The sequence below is a fragment of the Narcine bancroftii genome, chromosome 6, assembly GCF_036971445.1.
Source record: "Narcine bancroftii isolate sNarBan1 chromosome 6, sNarBan1.hap1, whole genome shotgun sequence".
In the NCBI taxonomy this organism is placed as follows: domain Eukaryota; kingdom Metazoa; phylum Chordata; class Chondrichthyes; order Torpediniformes; family Narcinidae; genus Narcine; species Narcine bancroftii.
In genome coordinates this window covers 8232676-8243931 of record NC_091474.1, presented here as the reverse complement: position 1 = coordinate 8243931, position 11256 = coordinate 8232676, and the positions used below count along the sequence as shown (strand labels likewise).

The following is an 11256-nucleotide window of genomic DNA, read 5'->3' as shown; positions in this document are numbered from 1 at the left end:
ATCAGGATTGGGGTTCGAATCCCCTGCTATAATGAGCTTGTTCGTTCTCCACATATCTGCGTGGGTTTTCCATGGGGGGGGGGGTGGGGACACTCGGTTTCCTCCCACCATTCAAAACGTTCCAAGGGTTGTAGGTCAATTGGGTGTAATTGGGCAGCTCAGGCTAGTGGGCCAAAAGGTCTGTTTCCATGCTGTATGTCTAAAATAAAAAAGAAGTGTCACTGAACCTTCGGGGGAAGCTATTTTTCTGTGTAAATTGAATGCTCACTAAAGCTATGGCAGTGGAGTAGGAAATGCTCTTCCGTGAAGTGAGCCTTGCTCATCTTGGCTGGGTTTCTAAATTTGTTGGCGACTTCTTGGAGCACAGAAACACAACTACTTCTGAATCGCATGAAAATGAAAACCTTTGCTTGTCACTGGACTCGTGTTCAGCAGGTGCTTGTTTAAGTCTGTGGAACTGTGCAGAGTCCTGAATGGCTGTGAAGCAGGTGGCTAACTGCCAGTTATTTTAGCTAATTGTATTCACAGAGATGGTTGTGGCAAGTCCAATAATTCAATCCTCAGATGACTGGCCTCTCAAGTTTTTTTAAAAAATAAAGAACTAGCGCTAATTAGATGCTTAATTTATGCCTTGTGCCTTTCATTATGTTTGGGAAGGAGCTATATTATGTTGTACCTAATTGACACTTAACTCCTTTCTATCCTCTTGATATTGTTAATTACTGACATCCACAGTAGTTGACTCATACCTGCGTGAAGCCCCAGAAGCAGGACAGCATTATAGCCCTCAAGTATCCTCTGAGGACTACGCTGAATAACTGACAATAATTTCCTGAGCAAAATAATATCTGAAACTAGAATCAGTATTCATGACATTCCATCATTAAAGATGACGGATATTAATCAGGACAAATGGTTCTGTTTCAGGAGACATTGAATCAATTGGATCTTCTGTGTTAAGGAAAACCAAGTCATTGGTGTATAGCTATCGCTCTGGAGTTAAATTCAGGATCCTTATCCAATATATCTCAAAATGTTTGCTATGAAACAAATGCAGGTTCTGTGATGATGGGTGGGGGCCTTTATTCCAGAGGACGAGTGTTCTTATCTGGCTGCACACAAGTTCGCCACATTCAGAGCTGCTGTGTCCAGGAAACTCATTAAAATTTGGGGTGGAGTGGGGTGGTTGATGTGAATTTTGTGGATATGTCACCAAGACAAAGAAAAGTAGACAGGAATATAAAGCACGGAGCCTAAGATTAAAGAAAGGAGTCACTCTTTGTACTGAAGTCCGAGTTACGAGATTCTGATTGCCTACTTTGTAATTATTCAGATGAAATAATAAGGCTCAATAATCCTCAGAATATTTGTGGGGGGCAGGGGAGGGAAGAGGCACTAAATGATGAATGCAACCATTCCTGGATCAAAAGTTTAATTATTAATTTCTGATTGTGAATTGCATTTGCACTGATGATTTATCGTAGAACACTGCAGCACAGAAATGGGCCATTTGACCCATCTAGTTCATGCTGCCTGGTGCTGTAACCTTCCATATCCCTCCCATCAATGTTCTATCCAAATTTTTATCAAACATCAAGATTGAGCCCACACAGACCACTTCAGCTGGCAGCTTGTTACAGGGTAGCCACATGGAGGAATGCAATTTCCCACCTAATGTTTGATGAAGTGTCAATCAGGTCACAATGTTGTGACAATGGTGTACTAATCCCATCCCATTACTGAAAACCAGGTTCCGGCAAACCCATTAATTTTTTTTTAAACAAGCTTAGAAGCGCTCCTCAAGACCATTCTCCCACTGCGCCTCTACACCAGTGGTTCTCAACTTTTTACTTTCCACTCACATACTACTTTAAGTATTCCCTATGTCATAGGAGCTCTGTGATTAGTAAGAGATTGCTTAAGGTGGCATGTGACTGGGAAGAAGGTTGAAAATCACTGTTTTAATCGTACCTAATTGACTCATTGTGTGCACGGTTTCAGAACTCCAAAGGAAATAGGCCAATGACAATTTTTTTCAAGCAAAATATTTCAGTAACAATTGGGCCTAGAGCAGCGATTCTAAATCTGATACTGGTTTGTCTCATATCCAATTTAAATGCAAATTGCTTTTGCCAGTCGGAATTTAGAATACTACACCCACGTGGTATATGCGTGTGCATGTTTATATAAAAACATTTTTACACAATTTATGATTTTCTGCACATTATATGCATGTGTACATTGAGTGAAAATACAGTAATATGCTAAATTAATATTTTCGCTATCTTTATATTCTTCTTTATCAGTGCTTGTATTAAGAAATAATGTATGCAGATCAAGATAAAATGTATTCAATGGTTTAAAAAAAGTCAAGGTTATTTAAAAAAAGTGAAAATTGAAAGTCAACAGAAAAAATTAAAAGATGAAAAGTCTGCAGACACCATGGTTGAAACTCCAGTGCACTTTATGTACCAAAGATAAAGATACATAACCAATGTTTCGGGCTGGTGTCCTTCATCACTGCCCCCTTATCATTTTTTCCATACCTTGATGAAGGGGTCCAGCCCAAAACATTGGTTATGTCTCTTTACTCTATAAAGTACACAGTTTGACCTGCTGAATTTCTGCAGCATTGGAACATCTCCAGTATTTTCTGTTGATTTACAATCAGGCATTATCTGTGGAGGTAGAAACAGGGTTAACATTTCAAGTTGAAACCCTTCCTTCAGAAATGGCTCATTCAGGATTCCCCACCCTGAAGTTCTCCTTTGCTCTCTGAAGGGAGTTCTGTGGGATACACTCTCCCTGTGACTCTCAACCCTCTCCTCCCCCCCCCCCCCCACCATTTTGTTTCGGCACCTACTCACATTTTGTCATACCTTGATGATGGGCTCAAGCTTGAAATGCTGGTTATGTATCTTTGCCATTCCCCATTCTAATATACATGGGGCAATAGTTTTTGAAAGAAGATCTTGTGATGCAAGTGTTTGGCTCATGTAGCGACATGACATGCTTTCTCTGAATTTTGTTCCAGAATAGCCCCACTGGAGCAGAGCAGGAAAGATATTGAGAGCTGCTGTGATTTTTCCTGCCAGTAATTTAAAGTTTAAAGTAATTCAGAGTGCAAACTTGCTACTTACACACACTTACCATTGTTACCATTTCTCCAGCATTGTGTTTTAATGTCCTCCATTAATCTGGTTAGAGGCATTGTGCTGGACTGGCTGTTCAGTAGATTTGATGCCATTGATGTTGGGGAGAGGAGAAAGAGTCCACGTAGCCATGCACTAGCCATCCGAACAGCAAAGTAATATGATTATGTAAATCTCCATTCTAAGAGGAACAGGTTAATCAAACAGGGTCTGCACAAACTAAATTTAGTAGTTTTTTGTTTTCATGAGGTGACAGGTAGCATAGATGAGGATAGCGGCGTTTGATGTCAAGCTATTTGACATAATCCAACAATGGCAGTGTTGGTTTTTGGAGTGCATGAATCAGACACTTCAACCTGACCCTTTGTGATGTCATTTACTCTGAGGTTAATTCATCGATGAAGCAGTCATTCATTGGAACATGGATGACTGAGAGGGGACTTGATAGAGGTATTTAAAATTATGAAAGGAATAGATAGATTAGACATAAACAAACTCTTTCCCCTGAGGGGAGGGGAGGTTAGAACAAGAGGGCATGAGTTAAGGGTAAGGGGGAAAAACTTTAGGAGAAGTATTAGAGGTGGCTTTTTCACCCAGCGAGTGGTGGCAGAATGGAATGATCTTCCGAATGAGATAAATGACAGAAGGGACCCTGCTGCATCTAAGAGAAGGTTGGATGTGCACATGGAGTTGAGAGCAGGAGATTTGAGCTAGTGGAGTTGTTCTATTGAACCGATGCCGACTCGAAAGGTCAACGGCCTGTTTCCGCTCCATAAATGGTTTTATACCTGTCAAAGGGATACTTTCGCTGGCTGATTAAGAAGAGGAATCTTTTATTTTGTTTGCAAAGAAAGGGAGCATCATGATCCTACCCAATCTATGCAGTTGCATACTAAAGCTAAGGAGTATTTATTAACCTTCTAGTCACACCCTAATTACATTTTAAAATGCATTTTGTTTTATGCATTTCCCCATTCTAATCTACTATTACTTTTTGGAAGAAGCTCTTGCGATGCAAGTGTATGGCCCGTGTAGAGACTTCTCCAAATTTTGTTCCAGAACAGCCCTAATGGAGCAGAGCAGGGAAGATATTGAGAGCTGCTGTGATTTTTTTTTTTCCTCTCCCCTGCCAGTCACTTAAAGTTTAAAATAATTCAGCATGCAATCTGACCACTTGTGCATGCTTAAACTGGAGGATCGTTACCATTTCCACAATAACACACTGATGAATGATTCTGAGGAAGAAAGATCAAAATATAAAGCTTTTTAATTTAAAATATGAGCTTTTCATTCATTAACAAGACACCTTCAGATTACAAGCATTACAGGTAACGTCTCACAATGAGAGTGTTCATTGATCTCTCCTTATATATGCTTCTTTACAGTACCCCGAGCAACCAAACAAAAATGGCTAGGGTCAGGGAGGTTATGCACATTTTACAGGGTTAATTATGCATCTGATTCACACTGATCTTCTAAAAAGGAATGATAAATTTCACATTTTAATTTTCAACGTGCTCATGAACAATCTCAAAGGGTAATAAATCATAATAAATGCTAATAAAAGTATACAATATAAGCACTCAGCAGTGATCTATCAATGCAAAATTGGCAACAACGCAAGTGCGTTCTGAGTCTGGATATTACATTCTTTTATTTTTAATTTAAAATATATCTACAAAGTAACAATAAAAATTAAGAATTTTCCACATTTTTTGAAAAAGTGTTTTCATTATTTATATTGTTGCAAGAACGTATAACTGCTTTTTTTTTTAAAAACAAACCTATTTTGAATATAAACTATTTATCTATTGCAAGGATAGTACCAGCTACACACTGAACCTTTTAAAATGTTGCACGTTTGATCTGAAATAAGATAACAGGTTATGATAACTAGAAGAGATGGTTTGAACTTTGTGTTGGCATTTCCAGTACCAAACACAGGTTGGTGCTTCACTCCAAGGCCATGGGATACTGTGATCCAATGAAATTCAATGATGCAGACCACAGTGAGCAGAGCAAAGTTCATCTAATAATCCCCAAGGTACTCGACTCCTGTGGTGTTAGAAATATAAATGTGTGTCACAATGCCACGGAGTCATTGTCTTCACACCAGTCAGCAGGAGGGTCTGTTCCAAAGTAGCGGTCTCCAAAGTTGCCTGAAATATGAAAGCTGCTATGAATAACTTATCAGAAAATCTTTGCCATAATTGACCCTCAGGTTCACGATGGTAAAATGGTAATAGTAGATGTTACATCGTTAGCACTTTCACTTGAACTAGTTTGCTAGAAGTTAAAGAATGGGATCTGCACAAAAAGGTTGATAGGACTTGGTGATGTTTTATAAAGGTGTTCCACATGACTTGGTATAATTATTTTCCCTTCCGGACTATATTTAATTTTATTTCTTTTCTCTTTGTTGGTGAAGGCCAGATGATTAATTTTTATTAATAAGTTCTCAGGATAGACTGTCCAGTCTTATTTTTTTTCTTAGATTAGGTGGGGTTTTAAATAACAAGTTTTTTTTAAAGATTTCAATTTGAGGAGATGAAAACACATTCGTTAATTGTGTCGTAATGCAATATGTCATGTAATGATATTTTTCCTCCTCGATTATTCTCCTCGTGTATTGTTTACCTATAATGTGATTAATAAAAAGGTCGATAGGTTAAAGAGCAATGAAAACTTACTGTTGTGGGGATTTTCTACAGGATGAGGAAAGTCTTGTGAAATTGAGGCCTTTCCCTGGCAACCTAACACCGTTCTCCCGTCGATTTACAAGGATGAAAACGAGCAGCATGGGCTCATGGGGTGGAAGGGTTTGTTACTGTGCTGTATCTCAAAATGACAGTTGACCATGAAGCTAGTAGTAAAATCAATAATTTAGGATGTTAATTCAAAAGCTTCGTTGGTATCTAGAGTTGGTAACATCAACCTAGATCAAATAGTTTACATTCTATTCATTTTAAAATTATCGGAACTTGCCCTTTAATTGCTCTTTTTGGAATATCTCAAGAGGATGATGTAGTACTGACTTCCATTCTGAGCTGAATGATTATTTTTTACTGCGTTGATAGTCAGACGTGCAATTTTGATAAAACGGAAAGTAATATCCCACCTACGCATGCACAGTGGCTCAACGATATTATGTCTTGCTTAAATCTAGAAAAAAATTAGATATGCTATCAAAGATTCAAATATTAAATTCCAAAAGGCATGCAGCTCATTTTTGGACAACTGTCTTAATGTTAAGATTTAGTGTTGTTCTGGAATTCTGGCGCAGTCTTGTCCCCCTCCGAGAAAGTGTCACTTGTTTCAAACATGTCAACTTTCAACATTGCTTTAGAGAGGAAGGGGTTTTGAATGTTTTTTAAACTTTTTCTTTTCTTTTGTTATTATGCTTTATTGTTAAGAATGTGCTCTGGATTCTTTAATTAGGATCATATTTCTAATTTTTTTATAATTTTGTTGCGCATTGTATAATTGTATCGATCAATTGCCTATACTTTAAATACCAATAAAAAATTTAAAAAAGAAAATTAATCATGAACTTTAGGTTTGTTTTGAAAATTTCTGAATGTTAAAGGAATTCAGAAACGTATCAAATTTTCACTGTGGAATTTGTCAAAGAACAACGAAGCGCAAATCTAAGATTTACTGTTGGTTCAAAACATCAAATAATAATTACTCATCATCCCTACTGAAGCCATAAAGAATTTTTGTTTGTCCACCAGCTGCTGCAAGGAAATGGATTAAAAGATGATAAGTAGAAAATTATTTTGCCACAAAGTAGGAATCAAAATGGGGAGTTTTTTTGTTGGGTTTGTTTTGCTCAACTTACTTATTTTGTTTAGTCTTGTGCATACAATAGTCATTCATGACCTGTGTTTGAACACAATAAATTGCCAGCATTGAATTTGTCCTAAGCCCTCGGGTGGAATTATAGAAGCAGATAAAAAGCAATGTTGAACCCGATTTTCTCACACATTAATGCTATTTTAACATCAGAGAGAAGTATGAAGATTTACATTAGTGGTTTTCAAACTGCCTCCCCAAATTCACATAGCACCTTAAGTAATCCCCATGCCAAAAGTGCTCTGTGATTAGTAAGGGATTGCTTAAGGTGGTAGGTGAGTGGAAAGAAAAAAGCTTTGAAAACCACTGTTTTAATTGTACCTAATCGGCTCGTTATGTGCACTTCCGAAAGGAAATGGGCCAATGACAGTTTTTCTCAAGCAAAATATTTCAGTCATAATTGAGTCCAGAGCAGTGATTCTCAACCTTCTCTTCCCACTCACCTACCCCCTTGAGCAATCCCTTACTATCACAGAGCACTGATGGCAAAGGGATTGCTTAATGTGGGATGTGAGATTAAGGGGCCAGTTTGAAAACCACTGATTTACAGATGAGTTAAATAACTGCATAAACCTAGTCTATCTTTGTGTCAAAAAATATTTCAGAGTTTAGGGGAATAAAAGTTAAAATTTCATTGAAATTTCTGCTAAAAGGTCATTTTACAAGCAGGAGATTGTCCATTTGACAGTCTGGCCATGAATTCTGGTAAAACTCACAATGGACTGAAATAGATTGACGAGAAGTCTGTGGAGAACCACAGGCTAACGGCAGAATATGCATCTGTGTGCTCCAGATGACTTGTGTCTGCACAATTCCGTATGGAAATATGATACATGCTGGAGGTTGGGTGCAGACATCCCTGATCTCTCATTCTGACCAAGACTGATAATTAAACAGAGCAATGTTTATGAACCCAATATTTTTTTTTAATGCCTGTTCGCTTAATGTTATTCCAGTCAAAGGTGGTGCCTCAGTTGACTGTACATAAAAGATAAGTTTGGGTTCATTTGTTGGCTTATTTTTTTTTATATGTCATTGTTATTACATTTTTAAATGAATAAAAAGAGATTTTACATTTGTTTTTCTCAAAAGTTTCAAAATAATATTGCTGATCAAACCATAAAAACATAGCCTTTTATATGCTGTTTGATGGTCAATGAGCGAGGCCTCAGTTTTCGCCACCTACATACAACCTGTTGTGCTTCATGGTAAGAGCTGATGCTCATTTGCCTATTAAAATCTACACAATCATTTTTTTTTAAAGTCTGTTTTGAACACTTGCCTATTCCAGGTATGATGTGGAACAAATCATTCACATTTTTGTCTACTGCCGTGGTGATAATCTTCACTTGTGGGAACGCGTATGCCACCGAGTGAACGCCCATCTCAGCCATCAGCAGGGAGATCAGAAAGATCTTATCCTCTTGTACATCGTGATCCTGTGGCAGACAAGAATGACATGCATACCATTTAAGGAACCTGGTTCACAGGATTATTCCTTCCCCTTTTCAAACCACATTCAACAAAATTCCCCAGAACATTTTTATCATGCGATTAAAATATATCTTATTGGAAAGATAGGTGTGATTCCTGCAATGGTTCAACTTCATTATCATCTGTACAACTGCAATCCAACGTAGCAATGTTCTTCAGTCCTCAAGCAGACATAACAAGCGGACAAATGATACACATGCAGAATATTTCTGCATATATAAAATAAATTAATATTTTTTAATAAGTAGAGTCTTGGGAAATTAGTATGATCAGTTCCTTCAGAAGTTTCACCAACTCTCAGACTGGTGGTGCTGGCTCTGATCCTCTTGCATCTCTTTCCAGACTGGGGTCGCTGCAAAATGTTGTGTGTGAGGTAGTAAAGGTCTTCAATGACTTTGTGCAGCCCTTCAAACAACTATCACAGTAGATCATACAGATGGGAGGGCAGAAAGAGAGCCTAGTGATTCTCTCTGCCACTCTTATGGTCCTGTGGATAGACAACCGATCCATTTCTCAGCAGAAAACATACCCTACTGGGATTCAGCTGGTCAGGACGCTCTCGACAGAGCTCGGTAGAAAGTTGACGTAATGGTGTCTTATTCAATCTTCTCAGAAATTGCAGTCACTTTTGTACCTTCCTGACAAGTGGGGAGATGTTGTGTGACAAGGATAGGTCACTTGTTGTGGTTTCTGAGGAACTTAGTGCTTTCTACTCTCACCACTACCGAGTTATTTGTACTGGAGGGTGGTCGTTCCTGATCCTCCTGAGGTCCACAATCATCTCCTTCATCTTATTCACGTTGAGACTCAGTTTGTTATTCTCACACCATATCATGAGATTTTCCACCTCTTCTCTGTAGTGCTACTCGTTGTTGCTGTCTTGTCAACTGGAAATTTGATGACACTGTTGGAATTGGATCTGGTGTTGCAGATGTAGGTCAGTAGTATGAACAGTAGCAGGCTGAGACATTCTGTTACTGACCTGGACAGACTGTGGTCTTTCTGGTTAAAAAGTCCAGAATCCAGTTACAGAGAGGGGTGTTTAGTCCTAGCGAGGACAGCTTCTCCACCAGCCTCTGGGGAATGATCGTATTAAACGCTGAGCTGAAGTCAATGAACAGCAGCCTGGCATACGAGGTGTCAATCTCCAGGTGGTTAGGATCAAGTGGAGGGACAAGGCATCAGCAGTGGAATGGTTTTGTCTATCGGTGAACTGAAATGGGTCCAGTGTCTGAGAGGTGCGCTTTGATACGTTCCATCACCAGACACATTTTTTAAAATTTTTTTTATTTTTCACATTATGAACTATACTGACCAAAATACACACAAACATTTCCCTCTTGAATATAGTGTCATTTTCTTCCCTTTTCCCCCTCCCTCCTTCACCCCCCCTCCCCACCCACTCAACGTTCAACATGTATGATACATTAAACCCATTAAACAATGTCCTCACACAATGAAAATAAACAATAAATTGTGTCATCTACTTTTACACACTGGGTCAGTTCATTTCGTCTTCTTCTCCTTCTGTCATTTTAGGGGGTGGAGGTCCGCGGTAGGACTTCTCTGTTGTGTTCCATGTTCCATTGTTCCCAAATTTGTTCGAATACTGTGATGTTATTTACAATGGAATACATTTATTCATTTCTATGTACCATTGGTGTATTCTCAGGCTATCTTCTGATTTCCAAGTTGACATAATACAATTTTTTGCTACAGCTAAGGCTATCATAATAAATCTTTTTTGTGCTCCATCCAAATCAAGTCCAAGTTCTTTACTTCTTATATTACTTAGAAGAAAGATCTCTGGATTTTTTGGTATGTTACTTTTTGTGATTTTATTTAATACCTGATTTAGATCTTCCCAAAACTTTTCCACTTTCTCACATTCCCAAATTCCATGTACTGTTTTTCTCGTTTCCTTCTTACAGCGAAAACATCTGTCTGATACTTTTGGATCCCATTTATCTAACTTTTGGGGCATGGTATATATCCTTTGTAACCAATTATATTGTATCATGCATAACCTCGTGTTTATTGTATTTCTCATAGTTCCAGAGCATAGCTTTTCCCATGTTTCATTCTTTATCTTTATGTTTAGATCTTGTTCCCATTTTTGTTTGGGTTTACAACTTGTTTCCTCATTCTCTTTCTCTTGCAGTTTGATGTACATGTTTGTTATAAATCTTTTAATTATCATTGTGTCTGTAATCACATATTCAAAATTGCTTCCTTGTGGTAACCTCAGTCTGCTTCCCAATTTGTCCTTCAAGTAGGTTTTCAGTTGGTGGTATGCAAACATTGTACCGTGTGTTATACCATATTTGTCCTTCATTTGTTCAAAAGATAATAATTTATTTCCCGAAAAACAATTTTCTATTCTTTTGATCCCTTTTCTCTCCCTTTCTTTAAAGGAAAGGTTATCTATTGTGAAGGGGATTAGTTGATTTTGCGTCAGTATTAATTTTGGTAGTTGATAATTTGTTTTTTTCCTTTCTACGTGAATCTTCTTCCAAATGATGAGCAGATGGTGTAGTACTGGTGAATTCCCATGTGGCACCAGCTCTTCATCCCATTTATATAGTATATGTTCAGGTACCTTCTCCCCTATTTTATCTAGCTCTAATCTGGTCCAATCTGGTTTTCCCTTGCTTGATAAAAATCTGATAGGTATTTTAATTGCGCTGCTCTATAATAATTCTTAAAGTTTGGTAGCTGTCAGCCCCCCTTGCTTGTACTTTCTGTTAATTTATCT

At 38.0% G+C, this 11256-nt stretch overlaps 1 protein-coding gene across 5 annotated transcripts in view; it reads right to left on the bottom strand.

The window, feature by feature from the left end:
* Positions 1–4401: 4401 nt before the first annotated feature.
* LOC138735666 (uridine-cytidine kinase-like 1) overlaps positions 4402–11256 on the bottom strand; it is a 110156-nt gene continuing 103301 nt past the window's right edge. For all 5 annotated transcript variants that reach the window (XM_069883844.1, XM_069883846.1, XM_069883845.1 and 2 more), the window contains 2 exons: positions 8290–8446; positions 4402–5311 (listed from right to left, as the gene is read on the bottom strand). In XM_069883844.1, the coding sequence (XP_069739945.1) occupies positions 5235–5311; positions 8290–8446 (234 nt within the window). In that variant the 3' untranslated portion in view covers positions 4402–5234. The remainder of the gene's footprint in view (positions 5312–8289; positions 8447–11256) is intronic.